We start from the raw sequence: 27,849 nt of genomic DNA on the forward strand, positions 1-27,849 counted from the left end.
TACATCAGCAATATATTTATTCAAATTTTGACAATTTGTAAATCATCTGAAGGAATATTTGTTTACGACTTCCTGCTAATGAATCCGCTGCGCAAACTCACTTCCGCAGTTTATTGATGAGGATGGCTGGCTGCGGGGGATTGTCAGTAGAAGAGGAAAGGGTAAGAAAACTATTAAGTGAAATAATTTTCATCTTATTTTGATTGTTTAGTTTAATTCTGATTACCAACTTTCATTTTTAATTTTCCTTGTGACGTAAAATTGACAATTTTGCTTATAAACTGTGTCGAAATCTGGTACACTAGCCTAGGCCCTATACACTTGAGAACCTTGACAGTGTACTCGAGACACAGTGGCCGCAAAGCAATAAACAAAATCTAATGGGGAAAGACATCTTCCTCACATTACCTGTTCTTCTAGTCGATTTTTCTTCCCTTTCACTAATATTATAATGAGAACTGATTGGCTCAGACTGAAATAGAATAAGGAGTGTACATTACACGTAACAGACCTTAGCCAATCCTTTTATTAATATTTTAGTTCAAATGCTACTGCAGTACACTATGGACGTGATATAGAGGATTTTATATGAGTGTCTATATATTGAATATGATATTTGATAAACTCGTTAAAATATAGCAACAAGTGTAAGATTCTGCTCGGCACATTAAATGCCTGTGTAGTATTTTTCTTTATTCTTTTAGTATATTTTTCTATAATTCCTTTATCAATTATTGCTGTATTTATTTTAATAGAGCATCTGTCTGTTGACCGTTGGTAAATAGGTGGGAGACATGCTGGGCCATTAATCTGTGAAATAATTAATTCTTCACGTTTGTGGCACTAATCGTCCACATGGCTCTCCTTCAGTGTTTCTGCCTCCTGCTAGAGAGGTATTAATATTTATCACCTCTCACCACTACTCCAATAATATTAGAGGTTTACACGACAGGAAACTTTTGACAGGCTGTCATGTAACCTCTAATCACCATCGCACGTAGAACCTGTTGCTGTGACACCTCTAATTGAAATCGCTTAAAAGTTATAATAACTCACATTTTGTACGATGTGACTTACATAATTCTATAAAGCTATGATAAATAAACACAGTTACAATATAGTGTCCATATCTCTATCCAAGATCAGTGATTATTACTATTAGCCTCTTTTGTCGTTTAAGCGTAGGTCCCATTTGTATATACCGCCATACTTGTTTCGATTGTGACCTCTCGAGGTTATTTCCGGTTTATCCAAATTAGGAGTTGAAATAGACGAAACAAACGAAACGCTGTGAAAATATTGCGTTACGCTATCCGTTTTATTTGTATTCCGTATTTTATATTAACCGGAACAGCAAAGTTGTTTTAGTGACACACAGTAGGTTGCAAGTGAATTATTGTGGATATAATTATATTTAAGAGGTGTCCATCAACAGTTTGTGCATAAATGGATTGATACTTCATCAACAAGTAAGCGTACACATATTTGTTAACATGAATTATCGTTTTAGATGGTTTATGACACTTTTTTTGTCGCGCCCCAGAATCAGGGCGCTGGCAGCTACAAGAAAAACATGCTGATGGGATATGAGGTCGCAATATCCACCAATGTAATCAGGTGGAATAAGACCTCATATATGTAGTGTATTCATTCCGGAACTATATAAGTGTCCGGATCCCATTTAGTCTCGCCTGGCGTAGCGATATGTTTTGTGGAAATAAATAGTTCTAAGTTGCCGCCATTGAATATACAGTTGTGTTATTCTGTTCCTCCGGTAAAGACACCACATATTGGCGACGAGGATGTCTGAATCCATCCAGGAAACGTAAGATGGGACAAGAGACTTGTTTATAAGATAATCAAGTAATCTAGACATCGCAATTTTGCAGGAGACCCCTGGTAGAAGGTATTTTTGTTCTGGGTCGATTTCGTTGTTCAAACCACGTGTATCGGTGCGGATAATTGTGAATTTCCCCAACATCAATATAAACCAGTATGACGGGTAAAGTTGGCAGAATTGACACTTTCGATGAGAGTATAGAACGATGGGAAGCCTATAAAGAACGGCTAGACCAATATTTTATTGCTAATACAATAAAAGAAGAAAAACAAGTCCCCGCTCTCCTCAGTCTGATTGGCGGAAGGACATACGGACTTCTGCGTGATTTGACCGCGCCAGATTTACCGGCAACCAAAACATACCCAGTTTTGACGAAAATTTTGCAAGATCATTACTCGCCGAAACCGCTTGTAATAGCTGAACGTTACCGGTTTCACAAACGGGATCAACGTGAGGGAGAGTCAATTAGGGATTATAATGCAGCCCTTAGGAAACTGAGCGAGAATTGTACATTCGGAGACACACTCAATGATACATTGAGAGACAGATTAGTTTGTGGGTTGAAGGCAGAACATATACAGAAAAAGTTATTAACCGAATCTGATTTAACTTACCAGAAGGCACTAGAGGTCGCTATAGCCTTTGAAACAGCCACGAAGGATGCGGTAGAGCTACAGAGACAACACGTGAAGACTCCAGTACATAAGATACGGAAAGAGAAAGTACAACAGCAAACTACCAAGAAACCTTCATTTCCCAACAAGCATGACAAGAATAAGGTTTGTTATCGTTGTAAAGGCACACACCACCCCAACGATTGCCATTTCAAAGACGCCATTTGTCATAAGTGCAATAAAAAGGGACATATAAAGAAAGCGTGCTTGTCTGGTAAACCATGGAAGAAGGGTGCTCCAGTACACAGAGTTCAAGATGACAGTGGGTCTGAACCAGAGATGATCAGCTCACTAGAGATATTTGACATTTCGAGCCGTTCAGGAGAATCTGGCGGTTCTGATGCCATTTGGTTACACCCTATGGTTGATGATGTTGAATTGGCCATGGAGTTGGACACTGGGTCAGCTGTGTCAATTATAAGTCAATCAACATTTGACCGGTACTTCTCTAAGAGAAAGAGTGATATTAGAGAAACAAAAGTGACACTTAAAACATATTCTGGAGAAAAACTGAGCCCACTTGGTGTTTTTGAAGTACAAGTTGGACTAAACACTCAACATAAACGTCTGGAATTGTTCGTGGTGAAACATGGAGGACCTCCCTTGTTTGGGAGAGACTGGCTACGCAGTATAAAACTGAACTGGCATGAAATTAAGACAGTTACGGTTACAAGTGGTTCGAAACAAACACTTAGTGTAGCTCAACAGCTTGAGAAATATCCAGAAGTGTTCAAGGATGAGCTTGGTACCCTGAAGGACATTAATATTACTGCCAGAATAAAGGTAAAGGAAGGTGCTAACCCAAAATTCTGTAAAGCGCGTACTGTTCCTTTCGCCTTGAAGGAAAAAGTTGACGCGGAGCTCAACCGACTGGTCGAAGCGGGCATTTTGACCAAAGTTGAACATTCAGAATGGGCCACACCCATAGTTCCTATTCCAAAGCGGGACGGCAGCGTACGCATATGCGGTGATTTCAAGGTCACGGTTAACCAAGTTCTTGACGTCGACCAGTATCCCTTACCAAGGATCGATGACATCTTCGCCACACTTGCTGGAGGTCAACATTTCACGAAGATAGATCTAAAAAATGCCTATCTACAAATGGTTGTACGCGAAGAGGACCAACCTTACCTGACAATCAACACACACCGTGGCTTATTTCGGTATAACCGACTAGTATTCGGTATATCATCTGCTCCAGCAATATGGCAAAGGTCCATTGATCAAGTTTTACAAGGCGTGCCACGCGTACAATGCATTCTCGACGACATGATCGTTACAGGCACGACTGATGAGGAACATCTGGAAAATCTTGAAACTGTACTTCAGCGGTTGGACCGTTACGGGTTACGTGTAAATAAGGACAAATGCGAGTTCTTCAAAGGCTCCATTGAATTTTGTGGACACACCATCGACAAAGATGGCCTGCACAAGACGCCTAGTAAGGTGGAAGCTGTGGTAAAAGCACCCTGCCCAGAAAATGTAAGTCAACTCAAGTCTTTCCTTGGACTTGTGAACTATTATGCTAAGTTCATTCAGAACTTGTCATCGATTGTAAACCCTCTCAACCAGCTACTAGAGGCCGACCGGAAGTGGGTATGGTCTAAGGAGTGTGACGCAGCATTCCGACGTGTGAAGGAAGTCGTGGCATCTGAGCAAGTACTGACTCATTTTGACCCTTCGAAAAAGGTACAGCTAGCGACAGACGCATCTCCCTATGGTTTGGGCGCTGTGCTATCGCACATGAGGGAGGATGGATCTGAAAGGCCAATAGCCTTTGCGTCGCGTTCTCTCTCAAAATCGGAACGCAATTATTCTCAAATAGACAAAGAGGCACTTGGGATAGTTTGGGGAGTAAAGAAATTCTACCAGTATCTGTATGGGCGTCTGTTCATTTTACTGACGGATCATCAGCCGTTGACGTCTATATTTCACCCAGAGAAGGGGATCCCAATGACAACTGCAGCTAGACTTCAACGCTATGCCCTATTTTTGGCAGGATTCCAATATGACATCAAGTACAAGAGTACAACAAGACATGCAAATGCAGATTGTTTGTCGCGATTACCCTTGGTCTCTAAGCAGGAGACAGAAGGAGACACTGTCGAGACGTTCATAGTGTCTCATATGGACACTCTCCCGGTAACTAGCAAGGAAATCTCACGAGAAACTTTAAAAGACCCAACCCTGTCAAAAGTGTACACCACTGTACAGCGAGGGTGGATCGAGGGTGAAGATAAATGCTTAGGCATATTCTACAACAAGCGTGTGGAAATAAGCATTCATCAGAACTGTCTGTTTTGGGGTATACGTGTTATTGTCCCCAGTGCACTCAGGCAAAGAGTGCTAGACGAGTTACATGAAGGACATGTCGGCGTGGTAAAGATGAAAGGCTTAGCAAGAAGCTATGTCTGGTGGCCGGGCATTGACACAGACATTGAACACGTTTGTAAATCTTGTACAGGATGCCAGGAGGTCAAGCATGCGCCACCCGCCGCACCTATTCACCCATGGGAATGGCCGTCCATTCCCTGGCAGCGTATTCATATAGATTTTGCAGGCCCATTCCTCGACATGATGTTTTTTGTGGCAGTCGATGCCCATTCAAAATGGCCTGAAGTGGTTCCGATGAAAACGACCACAGCAGAGAAAACTGTGGAGGTGATGCGAGAGATATTCAGCAGAAACGGAGTCCCAGCTCAGGTAGTGAGCGATAATGGCCCCCAGTTCGTATCGGAACATTTTTCCAATTTCATGAGGTGTAATGGAATTAAACACACAACATCAGCTCCATATCATCCAAGCACTAATGGTCTCGCGGAGCGTTTTGTCCAGTCTTTCAAAGGTGCAATGAAAGCAAGCAAGAAGGACTCTGGTTCAGTACAGAAAAGGCTGGCCAACTTTCTATTGGCATATAGAAACAGTAAACATATGACCACAAATGAGACCCCAGCAAAGCTCTTCATTGGACGTAACTTACCGTCGCGGCTTGATTTGATCAAACCGGATATAAGACGATGCGTTGATGAACACCGCTGGAAACAAGAATCCAAGCGACAGGTTCCTTGTAGATCATTCTCTGTTGGAGAGCCGGTATCTATACGTGACTATCGTGGTTCACAGAAATGGATTTATGGCAAGGTTGCAGAGAAGACGGGCCCGGTCTCGTACAAAGTTGAAATTGCACCAGGTGTATTTTGGCGTAGACATTTGGACCAGCTTCGTGCTACAGAGGTGGTCGAGAAACCATCAGAAGTCAACTTACCTGTTAAAGGAGATGTTACACCCAACTCTCCAACAGTCTTACTGGAAAATACAGTCAGTAACAAGTCAAGAGTCATCGACAACAGTGTGTCGTCAGTACCATCAACAATGTGTCAAGAGTCGTCAAGTGAAGTCAGTTCACCGTCTCCTGTCATTGAGCCTTGTGCGACGCCAGAGAATATGTTGACGCCGAAGCGGCGTTATCCACGTCGCAACATCGTTCCACCAAAGAAGCTTCAAGACTTTGTTACGACCTAGTTTTCTGTTTGAGTGTTTGCAGACATTTCTAGTAATTTCTATGAACACACTGTGTCAGGGGCACAATAATCCCTGTGTGTATCATAGGAACCATGTCGGTTCCAAAATTTTTGTTAAATAACAAGTTTGTATTGATAGAACATCAAGCAGATGTGTTATGTTGAGTTAGTTGTTACAGCTACAAGTTACAGTTCACAGTTATAAGTGTTTAAATGTGTATTCGCTGATTATATCTAAAACAGTCAAATACTACTATAGGTTTTTATAGAATTTTGCAATGATTGGACAAAATGATGCTAGTCTTGAAAGTGAAAACAAGTCTACAATAGGCTTCAGTGAATTTTATTGTGAAGGACAATTTAAACAGAGACATGGCTCTTGTATGTATCAACATTGATGCATTAGTTAAATGATGTCCAAGTGATCTTGTCAATATTAGTAATTGTTATTATAACTTCATAATTAGGAGGGAGGATATGTAGTGTATTCATTCCGGAACTATATAAGTGTCCGGATCCCATTTAGTCTCGCCTGGCGTAGCGATATGTTTTGTGGAAATAAATAGTTCTAAGTTGCCGCCATTGAATATACAGTTGTGTTATTCTGTTCCTCCGGTAAAGACACCACAATATATGTATAGGAGTACTCTCACCACCTGCAGCACTCCTGAAGGTTTCTGTTTAAAGGGGCGAGAGCAAGAGCGGATGGAGAGTTCAAGTTTTATGTGCCTAGGTGTTGCTTTGCCGGATTTGATTGGATATACGGTAAACCTCCGGTTAGTTAGAACAAAATTAAATAAATATTGACGAAGCTGTTCGAATTATTCGAAATTATGCTTCAGAAAATAAGCGTGAGTTTGAACTATTCGAGTCAATATCGGCAAAAATCTCGACAGAGTAAAATCATTAGACACAAACACATCCATCGTAAATCTGATACGTAACAACGGCGGCCTGAACAATGGCACATTTATAAGTAAGTAAAATGATAGTATTTTATTTAATGTTAATTGATCGTTAAACTTCTTCATTTCGCGATAAAATATTTTATGATGGTTATTGCGCGAAGCCGCTCGGGCAATGCATAGCTACAGTAGGCCCCAAAACAGTACAGTAAACGTTTCATTTGTGACACAAAAGTTAAACATTTGTACAGTATAGTCTTTGCATGGTTATATTTTTTATCTGAATCAGAAACTATCGCTATATTATTGTAATAAATGGTCTCTTAAACAGTGTTCGAAAATAAAGGTGGTCTGATGGCCTGATGCTATAGAAAACCTGGTCGGTCTATGTAAAATTTCTACATGTTGGCCCTATTGGCTATGAAAAGTTTGAGTCCTGACATACATTAGGATTTGTAAAAACAACATTACTTTATTTTCTGACAAACAATTATATGAAAGCAAACATTATAATTGAGATGATTTTACCAAGAACAGTGCATTATTGGCTTCAAACATTTGAGTGAGTATGAACTGGACGATTCAAGCATCTGCGCGACACAGTATAGGCTATATTTAACAATGTGTTTACAAAATGGGTATGTAGAAAAATGACTTGGGCCATGGGATATCAATTTTCCGTAGACCGATTGTCTAAGGAATTTTTATATATACTTTCATACACTGCTTAAATACATCAAAAACAGTCTACATAACCTGTTGCGTTTACGAAAGCACCACTGTAAAAATAGGTGATATATGTTGGTAAAATTAGGTCAGAACATCAACATGTCTGCTTTTAAATATGCCCAGTTGTATTATCTACCAAACATAGTTGATACCTGCAAAATTATCCATCACTAATTGGGACACCTGTGGATTGTTTTGACTGGATATGAATGCTTTTCACGTCACTCAGCATGATCGGGCAGCCGATCCTTTCAACTTTACCGCAACTTCGCAAGCGACACCTCGCGTGGCCTGCTTACCTATCGTGTGGTCGCAGGTTTTCAGGTAATACCTTGATTGGCAATACTTACGAGATGTCCAGTCACAATTAAATAATCATAATGCTAAGTTAACACTAGTTATATGTGAAAATACACGGACGATTTCTTAGTTTGCCATACAGCGCGAATACAAATATCGCATGTTATTTATACATTGTCGGGGCCTAAATTTGCAATCAGCTGTCTCGTGCGTACGGTGGTGTATTTTGCAATGTAACAAAAACTGAATTAACGCTAAAATATGTGGCATATATTAAATCACATACACATTCTAATGATCACACATACAATGTAATAACCTTAAAGTGCTTGTTGATCAAATTTCAATCTTGGCATTTTTTTCTGGGCCGGTCATTGGGGCCGGGTCGTCACGAGCTTTCAATGGAGTTTGCCGAAAAAAAAGTCTTACTTTACGTTCTTCATTTGACAAGTTCGAACTATCCGAAATGGTGTCAGTTATAAACAGCCAGAGTTCAAACTATTACTAGCTAGAAAATTATTGTTTTTCTGGGGAAAATGTGTGTTCGAACTATCCGCATGTTCGAATTAATCGGAGGTTTACCGTATGTCTTATGTGAGAGCAGTGTTATGAGTTAGAGTTACTCTGCAAACTAGCTTACTCTAATAATGTCATTTGTGGAACTGTACTACAGTGTTAAATTGTATTTTCTCTACAACCCACTCTACTTTTTCTCTAAACTTAAGTCTCAAGTATTGTGGTTGGTATCTGAAGCTACCTTAAAGGCACCTACCGAGGGCTACAGGAATGGGACGTTTAATTTGATTGTTTCAGTTTTTCAATACACATCATATATATATGAGAAAATAAGTCAAAAATTCAAAATTTCTTTCTTTTTATAAGACACCCAAATTTTGACTGGGATGGTATCTTTTCTCAGTGCATATTTCTTTTTGACTTCGCAATATTGTAATCACCTATGTGTCTTAGACTTACAATATTTATAACATCTAGTAGAACAGTCCAAATATATATGATACAATTGTATGTAACGTGTTATAGCTGTTTAGGATTGGAGTGGTTAATATATAATTAGGGCTATCTGTAAAAGTATTTATGTAAAATCAAGATATTGTATATATTTGCATTGTTGAAAAAAAAAATCTAAATGCATACTAATATATTTTTGGGCATGCAGGCAGACTGGAGATGGTAATATATTTTCGTTGACATTAAAGAATTGTCGAAAATATTACCTGTCACTATATATATATATATACAGGCCCTTTATGGACTTTCGTCATGTACATTTACAATCAAAGTTAAGTATACATGTATTACCCATATATAGGTCCTTTATATCATAAACTCTGCTACAAAGGACTTTATAAATGCTATCCAGCATATGTGTCCTCAAATTCTTGCTATAGCCAATCAGGACAGCAACAGTCAACCATCAAAATGACTGTACCATGATTTTACAATACTGGTTGTAAATCTATCATTGATTATAATTGAAGTTATAATCATTGCAGATTGTGTACACCATGTAATTGCCTGGCTAAATGTGTTCAAAATGGATACGTTTTCTGTTGCAGTATTTTAATTGTAATATTTACTTTTTGTAATATTAGCCCAAAAATGTCTTCCTTGTCTACATGTATATTGAAATAAGTTACCAAGTTAACTGACATTATTATTGATTACCTATATTTTGATTTGTAATTTATTAACAATTTTGACATCCTTATTTCACTTCTTTTTTTTTTCATTTCCAAAACTTCATATCAGTGATAATCATAACATGATCAATCTCAAACAAAAAGAATATTATATTTAAATCGTCTAAGAAACAACATGTCTTTTAAATATCCCTGCTCATGTCCAACTAGTAAACTACCAGTTGGAAAATACCTTACATGTAAGCTCTCATGTACTATCAAAAAAATGTCTTGTAAATCAATTAAAAAAATATTGTAAAACATCTGTAGCATTTTGATTTTGACAACCATTTTTTATGATAGCAGAACAACCAGGGACTTTTAGCTAGGTAGTGATCATGATCAGATGTAATTCCTTTATATTCAGAAAACAAAAGTTCCTTTGCATGGTTACTCAAGTGTGTCTTGTCTCCAGTGTAGTTGCCACATTAGACATGCGGGACAAGGGAACTTACTATAAAAAAGGAATTTTACTAAATTGAAAGCAAGGAATTTCGATATTATAAGTCATTACAAAACAAACATAAAACATTTTATGTACTGCAGATAAACATAACATATAATGTACATTGTATTTATGTTTGACTGGAAATTCATTCACTCTTGTCATTATTAAGGACTCCACAAATACCAAAGAAAGGAAGTTCAATGCTTAATCCAGATAAGTTGTTTTATAAGCCCTTTGTGGAATCTTGATGTAAATCTATGATAATAATACAGTGATTGATACAGACCTATCTCCTAATTAGGTTCCTGTTAACATTATATTTCAACCCTTTATTTCAGCTTTCACAATCCTAGTTTCATCATATGTAACCATCAATACTGTACATCATTTTCATTCTCGGAATTTCTCTCTGGTCTTTGTGACTTCTTTACTGGGCAATTAAACAAATTGAGACCATCAAGTGTCCATTTGTACAGATGTATAATACATGTATTTTCTAGATCTCTATAGCTATAGCCATCGTGTAGGTTGATAGTACTTGATTCATATCCAAGTGTTTGATTCCATACTGAGGTGACTAAGCATTTACAACAGGACTGAAAAGAAACTGTTTTTTTCTTCTTCTGCTTTTTGTCTTTCCAAAATTGCAATACATATATGCAATAAATTGCCTGACAGTGACTGAATAATATTTAAACAACAGTCATCGACATCATACCCTTATAAAGTAAGACTTGTTTTGCAAAGGCTGCAGTGCATTTATTTTCAGTTAATATATAAATCAGTTTAATCACAAGCAATTAGCATACATATTGTCAGTGTTAGGGGCCCTTTGCACCATTTCTTCTGTTGACATAATCGGCATCAGGTTGATTACCAGGTATGGTACATGTGTAAAGGTCACATGTGTCCTTGTTCAGTTATAATATATACAATCGGCAGTACATTGTAAATGTGGAGAGTACAGGCCCTACAGTGCAAAGCCTTTTGTTTTACTCTTGATCTCCTTGTCTCTGTTGTTTCTCCGTGACCCGGAAGATTGTACTCAAGATTAAGATATCCGGTCTACTACAGATATATATCTGTGGTTTTGTTATACATGTATTATGTATCATATAGCTTTAAGTTGACAATTGACATTTAAGCAATTTCTGAAAAATGATAAAATTTCCCCCGAATTGAGATAGTTGCATTGTCTAAAACATTTCTGATAATAGACTACATGTATATGAGTTCTTTCAAACCCAAGAGTCAAGATTTAGATCAACATTAAAAAAATACTTAGAATATAGTCGAAGCCATGTGCTACTATACTTACTGTAAAGTGTTCATCCTTGACATTTGAAACTGTGTAAATATCCTTACATATCCATCCTAAGAGAACATTGACCTCAGGGGATTTTATAGATTTGTGTCAAGTACATATTGTACATTGTTTAGCCACAATAGACACCCATTATTGAAAAATACTCTGTGTGTTCTCGAAATGTTAAAGAGTCCTACCAATCCATGATGCCAATGTCAATACAATTGTGATCAATGTACCTATATCCCATTATTAGACATTCAAGGCAGTGGGAATTTTCAAAGAAAGCATAGCTGTTAAGTCAAGTTCACTGCATATCCTTGCTACACCTCTGTCAGAGTGTAATAAATTGTTATTATTTTGACAATAAATGACATTTAGTCCATATATATATATGCCTATTTAAGACCTAAAAATTAAAAAAATAATTTTATACCGTCAAAAATTGTCGGAATGAAGCTAAGAAGATTCAAACTTTTGAACATTATAATCTACTTTGCATACACTTGACCTTGATCACAGTGCATTCTGGGAAGAGATTTACATACAGAAGAAAGCAAATATGGTGGACTTACTTTTATTCAGCTGGGACAACTATATATATATTGCCTGTTGCCTAACTTAACTACAACTTTTAATTGCGAGGTTTTAATGCAAATAGCAAATAAAAACTAAATAAACATTTCACTATTATCCGTTGAGAAAAAACACGATCCTGTGCCTGTTGTCGCCCACGAACCGAAACGCTTTCATAGTGGATTGATAAAGGTGTTTTAAGTTTAAGCTGGTGAACTATAAATATAGTGAATCTGCAATCACTACATATCACAAAAGAAATCCTAACCATTGATTCAATCGCATCATATGCTTAGAGTTTTCAGTAAAGATGACAACAGACCGAACGTTACACTACGTATGTGTGTACTTTACACACTTGCCTCTCCATCAAAACCTCAACTGTGTCATTTCCGCATGAGTTCCGATTCCATTGTCGTTTATAATTCCACCGGTCTGTGCAGTCTCCGATTGAAATCCTTCCCTTTCTTCGTTCTCTTTTCATAATTTAATTTATGCTTCCCTCTTTCTGAAGATGTTAGGCTAACACATGTTGCCTTCCTCGCTTTGCCATGTGGTTCCTACTTTCTGTTTTAAGCGCATGCACAATCAGTATTTCATTCAATATGGAGGCGAAGCAAAATGGAATTTCTTCGGGACGCAATTAATCATATTTTTTTAATTTTAAAGATAAATAAGAAGATGAAACTTTCCGAGGGTGGTAATAATGTCAAGTGTGTAACTTTTATTCCTGAAGAAAAATACATACGAGTCTATTCGTGTTTTTAATTGATAAAAAAATACTATCTGTCGAAGGTGTAGTACCTTTAATTATATCTTGTTTTCTTTTAATTAGTTATAGCTTCCTACCATAATGTTTTCAAACAGGTATAACAGGAATCATGTTTTTATATTTTCATTGTATGACAAAGGCCAAGCTATATTTACAAGGACTAAATACATTTTTATGATATATATATCAATATCTATATTGCACTTTAAATATAGATGAACACATTATTGTTTACTGTGTGTTGTACAAACTATTCTTCCAAACCAGGATGTACTGTTAATCATGGAATACATTTATTACAGGAAGTGAACAGTTTCCTGGAGAGGGTGAATAAACTTAGGGAGGATGAGAATAAAGATGCCATCCCTAAAAACACGGCAGTCAAGTTTCTCATGGCCAGGAAGTTTGACAAACAGCGAGCATTAGAGTTGTACCTAAATCATGAGGTGAGTAGATAGATATACATACAGACTCTCACACTGGCTGTACAGAATACACCTAATATACACATGCACTGCTGTTTCATCAATCAAAGGTCATCTATGGTCTCAAGTACTTTTAAAAAGTTCATTCAGGTCAAAGTTTACACTAGTACTGGTTGGTGCTAAAAAGGGATAGAAATCTGTCACTGCACACATCTCTGTGGAAGAGTTAAATTGATATCCTTCATCAGTATACAAGTGTAAAATAATGATATAATGATTTGATAATTGCCTTACTATATCTTCATGTGTTAAGCAATTGATAAATACCAGGGTGCATTGACGTAACATTCCGAACTATATATTTGATTCAGATTGATAAACTAAAAATGCCTGATTTTTCCCCCCGGGAAATAGCAACAAACTGTATTTTCTGAAATAAATGTTCTTTACAATTCACTCTTTTTACAATAAAATCATTGAATCTAAAAAAAATAACCCCTGAACAATTCTGATAATAAAAAGTGCACAAAGTTTATGAATAATTTAGGGCGATTTCTTCTGTGTGTTTGATACCGTCTGGCCTCATTATGTGGCCTAGACTGTAAGACAGTTTCATCTAATATTGTTCTAGCCAGGGCTTGTACAACTCCCTAGATACCAGTACTTGTAATGGTAAATCCCTGACCTCACACTATTTTTTTTCAAACTTTGAGAAAACACTGCATACAAATGTACATTTATCCTGTTTAATATACACGGTGCAAGCTTCCTGCTCTGTATTATCTAATCATGATAACAAGACTAGTACTATTGTGAGTTATATATTTCTAAAAAGATGTATTGTTTTGATTTGGTATGTTTTCTTTATATGTGGACAAGTTGTTATACTGTGATCATGAGTGTTCTTCATTTTTTGGATGTCTACCAGCTGTGTGAATTTAACACAATGTACCGGTAACTGTTGTGAGATGTTTGAGATATGACTGACTATTCTTCATTCGTGGACCTGTGTGTTTAACATATTGTGAGATTCGATATACATGTACTATGAATTCTAACACATTGCATTGTGAGATTTTATATATATACATATGTACTGTGAATATTCCTCATTTGTGGACCTATGTGTTTAACACATTGTGAGATTTGATATGATTTTGCAGACCTTGTGGAAATATTCTTGTAATTGATCATCTGTATTTAAATCAGAGTACCAGACGAAGAGAAAGTTTGGTTAACATCTATCCTTTGGATGATTACCTGAAACAAGAATTAAACACAGAAAAACTCACAATTCTGGTAAGTTTGGTCATGGTGTACCTAACAACACTATTCACAGTAAGATATTGATATTTAGATCTAGAGTTTAATATAATTTTGGACATTTTCATAGTACATATAGTAGGCTACCCAGAAAATGTTCATAACAAATTTGAGACACTGGTTAAATAAATGAAATAATCGTATAAAATACACCATCCAATTACCAGTGCTTCTTTTCTTAAATGAATTGTTCAAATAGTATGAAATATGTTCTTAACATAAAATATATGACTAATAGTCACAGATTATACATTGAGTCCATGCATGCTTTCAAGTTGTCTTTGGCTATGTGAACAAAAGTACAATTATGATTATCCTCATTCTTAACTTATTATTTGATCCCCATATAACAAGTGATTTTGATATAGATGTTATGTAGACATTTTCCCTCTATTTTGATAGAAAAAAAAAGAAAATTTCATTGAACATAGTTTCTTATTGTGTACTGTACCTATATACCATGCATGTTTATATTAGATTTGGTATGAAGAGTAAGAATCAGAGTTTTAACTGGAAGATCTCTCTGTTTGATACATAAGAATAATATTTACTCTGATATTAAGTAGGAAGAGACATTTGATTGATGTGCATCGTCACTAGTTCCAGCTGCCCATTAGTTTGGGTTTTCCCTATGGAATATTGAATTATTACATATTTCTCAAATACAAAAATATACTTGGTAACATAAGTACATGTAAAAACAGGAAAGTCATGCATGTTGTATCCATATAATTGCAGAAGTGATTACAAAATAGTTGACAATGTTGATTGAACAGTGATTACAAAATAGTTGACAATGTTCATTGAACAGATGCAGACCAATGTAGAAAGTAAAATGTATACTGATCATGATATGAGGGATTATCATCAGTATTTAATTGAAAAAAAAAAGAAATGAAAAAAGCCCGCTAAACAATAAACAAGTCTAAGAGTTTTCCAGGAACTGGTCATGACTGTGAATTTATTGAAATAAAGTATACATTCAAAGAATTGCCAAGAAAGCAAGAAGACAACTATAAAATACAATGATGACTCATAAGACACTGATTCTTAGAATTGATATGCCTACTTCCTTTAGATCCGAGATCACTACTATAATGTATGTTATCTGATATCCTGATTAGTGTATAACTATGCCTGTGTGGTCATGCCTGTTTTGGTGTTATAGCCAGGAAGAGACAAACACGGTGCAGCCATTGCCTTGTTTACAGCTAGACTCCACACACCTGCTTGTACATCACAACAACTTGTTCTCAAGGGCCTCATCTACCAGCTGGATGCTGCTCTCGAAAGGTACACACTGTAATTTCTGGACACAGCTCAATCACATTTTAACACAAATACTTGGGACCAGAAGGGCAAGGTTCAATAGGGAAAATTGAGATGAATCTTTAAAATTGATACTAGTCCTGAATGATTGAATGGATTTTGTTGAAATTTGTTCTGGAGCATTATTGGGCAAAGGAGATGTAATTTTGTATAAATGGAGGGTGTATGTGGCTCCCTTTTGGCCGGAAGGGCAGTCCCAATAAGGGACATTGAGGTCATTCTTTAAATCGCTACTTGAAATTTGGTCTGGAGCATTATTGGGCAAAGGAGATATAATGTTGTATAATCAAATGGTGGAGCTCCCTTGGGGCCTTTGTATATTAAAGATTATTTCATGTGAAAGATAAGATGTTTGAATTATTTTATGGTGAAAAACAAATAGGATAATATGATCAATAGGAATTATGATCCTTTTACAGGTAAACCTCAATGATGCTTAAGTACTTTTTAATCAGCATAGTTGAGCAGGATATCAATAATTTTGAAATCATTTTCAGCTTGGAAACTCAAAGACATGGCCTGGTTTTCATCTATGACATGACAGAATCTAAATATAACAATTTTGACTACGAACTTAGTAAGAAGATCCTGAACATGCTGAAGGTAAAGACAATAAATTAATGAAAATAATGAAACTGTACATCACATGCTCTTTAATTGGAATAATTTCCAGTTTGTGCATAATATGTAACCAATCTTCATAGTTGTGACACATTTTTGGTCCTTTCTCCTGGTTATACCAGGAAGAGGGAAGAAATGCTCAATCGCTCAATCAAATGTAATCTTGAAAGAATCTGTTCCATTGACCACTTAAATGTTTTAAAATGTGGGGGTTTTTTTGGTTTTTTTTTGTCAGAATTTGTTTGAATTTTCAGTAAGCCAGGGGTGCTTTTACATTTGCATCAATTTTAGATCAATTATATTTGATATGACATTTGTTTTAGTTATGCTGAATCAGATTGTCTTTTCCTATGATGAATTAGTAAGCTTAGAAAAAACAAAGTAAAAATGGTAAAATCCTGTTAAATGAGATTTACATATTTTATAGATATAATAATGCTCAAGCTCTCCACTCTACTTAGAGATGTAGAACCCGTGACTAGATTTACTGGTCCAGCGTTTGTCTAATCATAGTCAACCTAAAGGGATATTCCCAATTTCCCCTATCAGCTGAGTCAGCAGCAGGCAACTAGCAGAGTTAACACTGTAGATGATTCACCACTATGACAAATAGATTTTAACCTTATGGTCAGAAGTTAAGTTTTTCTGACAATATTTGTTATAGGGAGGGTATCCCGCCAGATTGAAGAAAGTTCTCATTGTTACTGCGCCTCTGTGGTTCAAGGCTCCATTCAAAATACTTCGCCTTTTTGTGAGAGAGAAATTACGAGATCGGGTGAGTTACAGGAACTTTACCTTCATTTGATTAGATAACATCATCTCACGTGAACATTTATAATGTTGTTATTATTAATAAAATGTTTAGAAATGTAGATATAGAAATGTAATAAACTTTGTGGAAAACATTTTGAATTCATATTTTTTAATCTAGTGAATTCATATATTGATTACTTTTAATAGGTATAAGGTATCTTTTAACAAGTTTTTAAGAATCTGTAAGAGCGTCTTATAGTGAAAGAGAAGTTTGGTACATTAACAAGTTGATGTTCAAGTGGCTGCATCATGGAACACAAGTTGTAAAGATGGTTTGTCACAGCACAAATCTTTAAAACTATTCTGAAGCTCAGATAGTTGTATGTGCAGAATCTGAGTTTCTGGAAAAAACAATTAAAGATCTAGATCTTGTATTGGAATCAAACTTAAATATTTTAAACATAAGAATGTACTTAAGTATCTAATAAATCGTACCAGCAAAATACTTAAGATTTCATGCAGTGACTTCATTAAAAAAATCTTCATTATTTTACACTTGATCCTGTAGTTTAGTTTGAGCATGATACTGGTGTAAGTTTGTTATTTTGAGAAAATGGATTACCTCTCTTGGTAAGCACAGGTTCAATGATTGTAAATTCCTTTCTTTTGACTTATTACAGGTGTATACAGTGAGTTTAGCACAGTTAACACAGCATATACCCAAGGATTCCCTACCAAGACAGTTGGGAGGCAATGCCCCAGACACACACGGGTCATGGCTGCAAATTTGTGCCAATGTGTGTGCCAATCAAAATGCAGATATTGACTCCTATTTTTTGACATGTAAGAAAAGTGTTGAACGGAATTCACGTGGATCTGTGTCTCGCAGGAGCTTATCAAGTGATATGTCTGACACATTGTTGATTAGTGACATTGATTCTGAGGAATCAAAAGAAACTATTAATGAAAAACACAACTGTGAGGACAAGGAAAAGGAAGTACAAATTAATGGGGATGAGAAAGCGGAAAAAGAAGTGACAGTCGAAAAAGAGGATTCTTGTGTAAATAACACTGGCAAGCGCCGTCGTGAATCAGATCCCATAATGGAATCAGGAAGTGTGAAAAAAACTGTTGATTCAGCCATGGACTGCAATAATTCTGAAACCAATGACCAAAATCTAGAGATCCCAAGAAAGAAACGCCCTCTCTCTGCTAGTTCGAACAACATGTTCGAGGACTCAGTACATCGACCTGAAACAGGGGGTCTTATTCTAGATGAACTTGCAGAACATTGTCGGAATCTCAAAAGAAAAGGAATGTACCAAGAATATGCTTTAATCAAGTTAGAACCACCTATGGGCACATTCACAGTATCAAAGTAAGCAAGCTAAAAACATATAGCCATGTTTTGAATTAATGATTTGTAATCCAATTCTAAACACTAATATATATAAAGGTGACATATATGATATACTGTATAAGGTATGACCTTTGTTTGTAAGAAATTGTAATATAGATATCTACCTGCTGTGGTCCAAGTACATGATCATATCTTACATCTAATATTGAGTGTTCTGCTGGTGTCCTATTTTTAACTCTTGATCTCTGGGACAAATTCCAGGGAAGCTATTTCTATACCCCCGGCATAGTTGGTAGACAGCTAGGTTGGAGTTTTTATAAAACAGTGTTGTGTCTATACTAATGAGGAAAGAGCTCAGGTAATTCACATAGGTGTTCCTTGTGACAAGACCTTTATATTGTTACTACTTCTGCAGACCTGCTAACCTTGACTGTGACATTTGACCTATTAAAAAAAACTTCGTATATTAACTGTATGAGATAGGGCTTTAGTATTTCACATGTGTGTTGACCTTTCTTTTAGTACTACATTTGCTGGCCTGCTGACCTTGACCATGACCTTTGACCTACTTTTTAAAAGAACTAATTTCATCCCACTGCAGGCTATGTTGTATTCTGACAACTCTTGTCTATATCCTCTATGAACTCTACTTCTGTGTACTCTTACATTTATTGGGAATTTCATCAATAACACCTTTCCAGTTGGCTCAAATGACTTTCTTATTTTCATTTCCTTGTCTCCTTCATTCTATCTTTTCACCGGTGTTTCACTGCATTTGTGACCTTTTTATTCTTTAAGAGCTCATTGAATTGTATAAACTGTAGTTTTATATGGATTATATAATCAAACTGTGATTGATTAAGTTATATATTTTCATTGGTAGAGCCAAATACAACTTGCCCAAGAACCGATATTCAGATGTGCTGTGTTTTGACCATTCACGTGTTCGCCTACCTACGAGGGAGGGTGACCCATCCTCTGATTACATCAATGCAAACTATATGGATGGCTATATGCAGAAACAAGCCTACATATCTACACAGGGTAAAATGGAATTCTATGTATTTATCAAAATTATCGTACAATATAACGCATCTTCTTTTTCTTAACTGTTATCTCTTCAAACAGAATTGTTATAAACCTACTCACTTCCTTTGAATGGAGATTTCAAGTGCTGTAGACTTTATTGTTGGATGCTTAGAATTACAAATTTTCAGTCGACAGATCTATCATTTGTAGGAAAATCATCTTTTTCAATAAAAACCATAATGAAAGTTTGATTTTCATTCTTTTATAATTTTAGGACCACTTCCGAAGACATTTGGGGATTTCTGGAGAATGGTTTGGCACTGTCAGGTCATGGTTATTGTCATGACAACCAAGTAAGTAATACAAATTGGTATGTATTTCATTACTTACATGTAGCTGTTCTGTACATGTGCAGCCATTTGTAATCTATGATTTAAACATTGTATGACACAGACAGCAGAGTGTGGGAGACTAAAGTGTGTGTTATAGGGAAAGGAGCATAGTAGACTTATGTACATGTTATATTACTGACCATGTGTGTCTCCTCCAGGGCAATAGAGCGTGGTAGACTGAAGTGTGGCCAGTACTGGCCGGTGGAGGAGGATGCCGAGGACACTTGTGACGAGTTTCTCATCATTAATACAGGAACAGAGCAACACCAAGACTACACTGTGACAGGACTCTTCCTACACAACACAAAAGTATATCAATTTTTTCTTTAACTTTAGATTTATAATAAAATCTTTCAACATCTTGGGATACCATGTGCCCTTGCGTAACCTGATTCTATTGGTGATAATAAGTTAGGATGGAGAAAATAAATAGTTTCCAATCTGTTTGGTTGTGATTTTATGTATAACTGTTGCCGTTGAGAAATCAATAATTTATTATCCTATTTCTGTCATGGTTATTATTAACACATTTATATGGAAAAAAGAAAAACTCCATTCATTGTTGACTTCACAGTTCATTACAGTTCTAGTTGGTCTGTATGCATTTAATTACATTTGAATTGGATGAAAATAATTTATCATCCAGAAAGATATAATGACTTCAACTTTGTAGACTGATGAGTCACGCCACCTGACACACCTACAGTTCACAAGTTGGCCTGACTACGGGGTACCATCCTCAGCAGCAGCATTCCTGGACTTCCTGCACAGGGTACGGTCCTGCCAAGCTGATGCCACAGCTCTTCTTGGTAATACATGGCAGGGCCATCCCCTAGGACCTCCGATGGTAGTACACTGTAGTGCTGGGATAGGTCGTACAGGTGAGTCTTCAACAGGTTTCCTTTTTTGCCGGATCAATCTCTTGAAAAGGCTCAGTTCTTCCTGCTGTTGGTAAGAAATCATATCCCTGTTGATCTTACCACCTGCCAATTGTGAACATTCTGTATCGCTCAGATGTCAAATGTACATTAATTTTCTGAATATAAGTATATTGCATCTCTACCAACTATCTGGCCCGATTCCAGTAGAAAACATACATCAAATCTGAAGTGAAAATAGTAAAATTCAGCCATATTACTTAATGACCGGAGAGGGGAGACAATTACATCATACATCATGTATTGCAGACTTCACTCTGTTCCATTTAACCGCAAACTTTGTATGGAACACATAATAGCAATTTCCATAGGATTAGCGAATGAATGTGTCCTCAGGGTTTCAAAGAATGTACATTTCAAAGTGGCACACAGGTTATGAAAATGGGCTGATGAAAAGCAAAGACTTACGTATATGGTGGACAGATTTGAAATTACAGAGGATCATTACAAAATCTTGGCTGTAAATACCCTTAAATTACCATATTTATTTGACCAGTGTCCAAAGGGATTAGAAGATACCATTTTGTGTATACTTATTGCAAACAAGACTTGTCCTCTTACAGATTGGGGGGGGGCGCGGTGGCCGAGTGGTAAAGGTGTCTCGACACTTTATCACTAGCCCTCCACCTCTGGGTTGCGAGTTCGAAACCTATGTGGGGCAGTTGCTTGGTACTGGCCGTCGGTCGGTGATTTTTCTGCAGGCAATCTGACTTTTCTCCACCTCCAAAACCTGGCACGTCTTTAAATGACCCTGGCTGTTAATAGGGCGTTAAATAAAAAAAATAAAAAATCTTACAGATTGAGATTGGAGAACATTCTGATATTTAGAACCCCTACATTCTGACTTTGTAACTTTAATTCACTGATACAGATATCACTTCATTGCTGTTTATGATCAGTTCATTAATATTCCATTACATATCTGTTACAGGCACTTTCATGACAATAGATATATGCCTGAGGAAGATGGAGGATACCGGTCGTGTGGATGTCCAGGAGACAGTGCGCAGGATCAGGTCACAGAGAGCCTTTAGCATCCAGATGCCTGATCAGTATGTGTTCTGTCACCTTGGACTCATAGAACATGCGATGAGGCAGGGAAAGCTACAGGAAATCGACTGGACAGGCTTTGACGAAAGTGACAGTGAAAGTGATTAAATATTAAACAAAAGGAGATGAAATATGTTGGTATAAAATAATTGAAGATTTGAATATTTCAGTACAAAATTAAGGAAAATTTGAACATTTCACTTTCAAAGGTCTAATTTACATTACAAATTAGTGGTTCAACAAAAATGATTTGCACATTTCAGGATGAATTGGAATATTTCGAAATAAACCAGTGATTTGGTTGAAAACCTATCTTTGAAAATTATCCAACTACAATTTTTATTATCTTGAAAATTATACATTAAAATTACTAAAAGCTCTAGAAACCTAGTTTAAAATAAGATGAGAGCTATAAAAAAAAAGTTTGGATATGAATTATAAAGACTTACAAATAGGATTCAATGAAGGAAGAACAAAAATTATCAAGTTAAAATTTAGGCACATAAGTTGCCCTAACTAATTAACCAAGAAATTCTGTGTGCTTTCATCAGAGTGTTCCTGTGTCTTTTATTCAGTATTCATTAAAGCTCACCAGGGCATGGTGTCGGTGTATTCGTGACAGAGATTGGGCGATAGATTTAACAATGAGGGGCTTTTGAGAAAGCTTTTTGCTATTTATGTAGTGAGTGAAATTGTAACTGTGGCCAAGTGTCAAACTTGTGTTGAACTGTGGAATTGTGTAAGTCTGCACACTATTCCAGCAAGCATATGGTTATGGAATGACAATGTTGCTCATACCTTGCCTTTGGATCATTGTAACATCAGTCATTGTTGAGTTATTTGATCATTGTGGAATTTCACAAGTCAGCAACTTTGTGATATATTGCTAGCCTGTAAATGTGTCTTTGACCAATTTATCTCTCATCTTCAAAATTTTGTCTTTATCAGGGTAAATTTTGTGAGAGAACAGTAGTTTAAGGTTATAGTCAAAATAAGTCTGCTGATTAACAGGCATAGAATATCACTGTGCGGTAGTTTTTTAAAGACCACTTTTTCCAGACTCTGAAGTAAAGTGCTGAATTTCCCTACCCTACCGTAAATGCCAGCAAAAAGTAAAGTGCTGAATTTCCCTACCCTACCGTAAATGCCAGCAAAAGTTTGATATGGGAAGAATCTATGGTGAACAAATACATTATCATAAATCCCACTGTAAACTTCACAATCTTTTAACTGTCACCTTGCCATTGACGTCAGTTTCATTATAACTGAGATATAACACGATATTTTCTACACTTAATTTATTGATATTACAACATTTTAGTGTCCATCACATTGTGATTGATACACTCTGTGACAGCGTTTGTTTCCTGGTATATATTATTTAATACATATTTATTAGATTTATTTTGTAAGTAAATGTACCTTTGCTATTAATATACACAACAAAACCCATCTGTATTCAAATACATTGTTCCACCAATTTGACATTGTTTCATGAAAAATCGTACAATTATTTGCAATGATATGAAGATTCTGTACATTGGTATGGATAATTTGTGAATATGTAAAGGAAGATTTTGTTATTTGTTTGTGATATTGTATGGAGATTCTGTACAATTGTATGCTATATATCATAATTTGTTTGGGGTATTTTACATTTGTTCAGAAATTTTGGACTAGTGTATGGTATGTAATAAATTTGTATGGCATGTCATACATTTGTATGGAATGTATCATTCATTTGTTTGGGACGTCATACATTTGTATGGGATGTCATGCATTTGTTTGGGATGTCATACATTTGTATGGGATGTCATACATTTGTTTGGGACGTCATGCATTTGTATGGGATGTCATACATTTGTTGGAATGTATCATTCATTTGTATAGCATGTTATACATTTGTATAGCATGTCATACATTTGTATAGCATGTCATACATTTGTATAGCATGTCATACATTTGTTTGGAAGAACTTCTTCAAAACCAGTCATTTAAAAGTCTGTTTTCATGGATCATTTACTGTAGATGAAGGTTGCCATAATTGTTTGTATGGATAATATCATACATTTGTTCGGGATGTCAAACATTTGTTTGGGATTTCATACATTTGTTTGGGATTTCATACATTTGTTTGAGATTTATCCTATATTTATATGGCGTGTCATTTATTTGTTTGTAATTGTATTGGATGTCATACATTTATTTTGAATGTATCATACAATTCTATGGCATATTGTTCATTTGTTTGGAATGTATTTAAAGTGATATGTAGATTTTCTACATTTACATGGCAGAATGTACATTAATTTCTGCTTCTCTACCAGAATAAACTGGAAGCAGTTGTGAATCTTCTGTTTGAATAATGGCTCTAAATGGTGTACTGTATGGCCATAAGTGGTGCAAGGTATGGCCATAAGTGGTGTAAAGTATGGCCATAAGTGGTGTAAAGTATGGCCATAAGTGGTGTACTGTATAGCCATAAGTGGTGTAAAGTATGGCCATAAGTGATGTAATGTATGGCAATAAGTGGTGTAATGCATGGCCATAAGTGGTGTACTGTATGGCCATAAGTGGTGTACTGTATGGCCATAAGTGGTGAACTCTATGGCCATAAGTGGTGTACTGTATGGCCATAAGTGGTGTACTGTATGGCCATAAGTGGTGTACTCTATGGCAATAAGTGGTGTACTTTATGGCCATAAGTGGTGTAATGTATGGCCATAAGTGGCGTACTGTATGGCAATAAGTGGTGTACTGTACATGTATGGCCATAAGTGGCATACTCTATGGCCATAAGTGGTGTAATGTATGGCCATAAGTGGTGTACTGTATGGCCATAAGTGGTGTAATGTGTGACCATAAGTGGCGTACTGTATGGTCATAATTGGTGTAATGTATATAAATAGTTTTGACTAGCTTTAAATTGTTTTGTACTAGTCTACATTGTTAATATATTCTTGTGTATAATTTATATTTAGATTTAGTGTATGACTTTCTGTCTTAAGCTGCTAATGACATTTCATTGGTTTTATATTCAAATTTAAAAAAATCCTTTTGAACATTTGTGGTATAAACGATTCATGTATTTATTTGATATAAAATACTTCTAATCTTTCAATACTTAATTTTCAAGTTTATTCTTATTTTTTGTCATTCCGTATGGAGAGTCAATTGAAAACTTGAAATAGCAAGTGAATATGTTTCTGAGGTACAATTATAGGTTGGTTTTCACAGAAACTGGTCAAGTGTTAGTTTTTACTATTCAATCTGTTATGTTATTGTTTATCGGGCCAGTAAAGTATTATTAGTTATTAACATTATAGCTATTCTCTTCCGTAACTTATTGTTATAACACATTCATGTGTTCATCATAACTGACCATCTCTCTTCCTTCTTAATTATTGGTTGACCATATACATGTATTGTATACTGCTAATTATACACTACCCATCTTTTTCTGTCATCATATTCTAACCATCTCTATTTGCACATATATATATTGCATGGCATAATCCGTCCGTCTTTCTACCCTTCGCTTAATATATATGCTTTAAATCACAAGGTGAATGCATCTCAATATAAAACATTTATAATTGCAATTTCAAATCTTGAACAAGTCATTGTCTTGAAAATTATATCTTAATTAATATAACTGATATCCAGTATAGTTATCTCAAGATAGAGGTTGGTGTTTGAAGTCAGAGTTTAAACAACATTTTTGCTTGGTGACAACTTCTGACTCGCTTTTAAACTATAATACCTATATAATGCCAGACATTTGTTCCCCTCCATTTTAAAGGATTGTCATTCTACTCGAGATGCCTTAGGATGGTTCATAATTAATTTCCATGAATAGCTAATTAAATGCTTCTTTTAGAAAGCTATCAGCTAGCTATATGACTACATAAAAAGATGAATATTGTCTTGTCGATATAAATAAACACGTTTATTTGGAGCAGAGTTATTTCCCTTCAATCAGTCTTGTCTTCCTATCTCTGTACTCTGTTATCCACATCACACTCCAAACATTACTGTGGTAAAATATAATTATTTGAGGCCTAGCAGTCATAATAATGTTAAAATTCAATATTAGTTTTGAAGTTTTAGTCGGCTCAATTTTGGGAATCGTTTTTTAACTCCAAAAGTGTTCATACAACACCCCTAATGCAGAAAAAAAAATATGGGAATAACATAAATTTTTATAGTTATTTGTAATTTTTCCAAATGTTTTCTTCCTTAAGGATCTTATTTTTTTCTTAATACTTATACATGTTTCAAACTTTTTTTAGAAATATATTTGACTATCCATACTTCATTTTGTTTTAGGTGAATGGCCTTTGTATTGATTTGAAAAAGAGTTTCTTGAAGTTGATACATTTTGTTATGGATGATGATGGACAATCATTTACTATACTTGTTTTCCTGGTCTTTCAAGAGGAGAAAGATCAGAATGGCTCTTATTGTTTCAGTCTGTTTGTATATGTTAATATATTTCTGTGCACACATGTATTTTATGTTCAGGTAGAAATATGTTAAGCAAATAAATGACATCTGTGTTCATTCAAATTATACATAACTTAAGATCACCATTTGCTACGTATTTCTCGCTATGGTTCACATTTTGGTATGTGATACTTTTCTTATTTCTTGCTATGGTTCACATTTTTTTATGTGATACTTTTCTTATTTCTTGCTATGGTTCACATTTTGGTATGCGATACTTTTCTTTAAAATATATTTCAATGTTTTAGCATGTTAGTTTCCTCTTCTTTATATTTGTTAACATATTTACTCTTGTTTCATAACATCATTCAGATTAACAGTGTATTAGAGAAGGTATTAGTTTGATAAGATATGGTTTTTTTTTTTTTTTTTTGATAAACTATTTTAAATACACTAGTTGTGGTAGATTATCAATTATTTCCTAAGTCCACTGATGTATCATCTGGAGTCATGATGACCTTATAGGTCTTTCACAGTTATTAAGCTGGAATACAGGGAGACTATATTGATAAGGTTCATTGCTCTCTAGGACTGCTGGTATTTATCTTGGTCCAAACAGTTTGGCAAATTGGACCAGAGTTATTTTACTATGTAAAGACTGACCTAGTCATCTTAGGTAAACCTTGAAATAGACTTTCAAATGCTGTATTAACATCATCAGCTATGTCTAGATTTATGCTTGAAATATAATGCTACTCATATAATAGTATGTCTGTATGAATGAAAATGACTCGGAGTTATCCATGCTATATAATTTGTCATGGTCACCAAGTTGTCAAGGTAATTATGTTATAGTTCGGGTTGAATAATTTTGTCAAGGTCACTAAGTTGTGGATGACACAGTGTTGTTATATATAGAAATAGTATTGGCAAGTTACAATAAAAGGTCATTTTCAAGATTTTCCAGTTGCAATACAAAGTAACCAAAGTGACAAGGTCATCAGTTTTGTTGTCATTTCTCATACATGGCGTTTAAATGATTATACTGGTGTGATTTCTGTCAATGGAGCTGAAGGATTCAGTCAAAAAGTAAAGATGACAGCATTGAATTAGTGTGTCACTGACTATACTATGACAAACACACCAAGCGTTGTATTTAAATGTTGTGCATTGTATACAGTGTATTTACATCATATGGTCAACTTAATCATTGTTAGCACTTGATTTGTAATCAAGAGGCTGTTCAAATGTTGTTTTTTCATGTAACATCCATCTTTCTTCTCTATTTATTTAATATTCTTTACTTTTTATTTGTACACTATGTACTGTTGATGATGCTTAATTTATACAGTATTGATACTATTGTTGTAACTGTTGTACTCAATGACAATAAAGATGTATGCTAATGTGTG

At 35.6% G+C, this 27,849-nt stretch overlaps 1 protein-coding gene across 1 annotated transcript; it reads left to right on the forward strand.

Annotated features, from left to right (window-relative positions):
- Positions 1–90: 90 nt before the first annotated feature.
- Positions 91–27,849, forward strand: LOC117334169 (tyrosine-protein phosphatase non-receptor type 9-like). Its single transcript, XM_033893641.1, has 12 exons — positions 91–161; positions 13,074–13,217; positions 14,406–14,495; positions 15,688–15,812; positions 16,346–16,451; positions 17,134–17,244; positions 17,903–18,600; positions 19,466–19,626; positions 19,886–19,964; positions 20,162–20,312; positions 20,677–20,884; positions 21,873–27,849. The coding sequence occupies exons 1-12, from the start codon at positions 117–119 to the stop codon at positions 22,097–22,099; spliced, it is 2,145 nt and encodes a 714-aa protein (XP_033749532.1). The 5' UTR covers positions 91–116; the 3' UTR covers positions 22,100–27,849.

Source organism: Pecten maximus, chromosome 9 (assembly GCF_902652985.1).
Source record: "Pecten maximus chromosome 9, xPecMax1.1, whole genome shotgun sequence".
Classification (NCBI taxonomy): domain Eukaryota; kingdom Metazoa; phylum Mollusca; class Bivalvia; order Pectinida; family Pectinidae; genus Pecten; species Pecten maximus.

What these genes read in the sequence shown, in the direction of transcription:
- LOC117334169 (XM_033893641.1), top strand. Translation starts at nt 117, where the DNA reads ATGAGGATGGCTGGCTGCGGGGGATTGTCAGTAGAAGAGGAAAGG. An exon ending in AGATCCTGAACATGCTGAAG is followed by an intron (nt 16,452 to 17,133) that starts GTAAAGACAATA and finishes TATTTGTTATAG; the next exon opens with GGAGGGTATCCCGCCAGATT. An exon ending in GTTATTGTCATGACAACCAA is followed by an intron (nt 19,965 to 20,161) that starts GTAAGTAATACA and finishes TGTCTCCTCCAG; the next exon opens with GGCAATAGAGCGTGGTAGAC.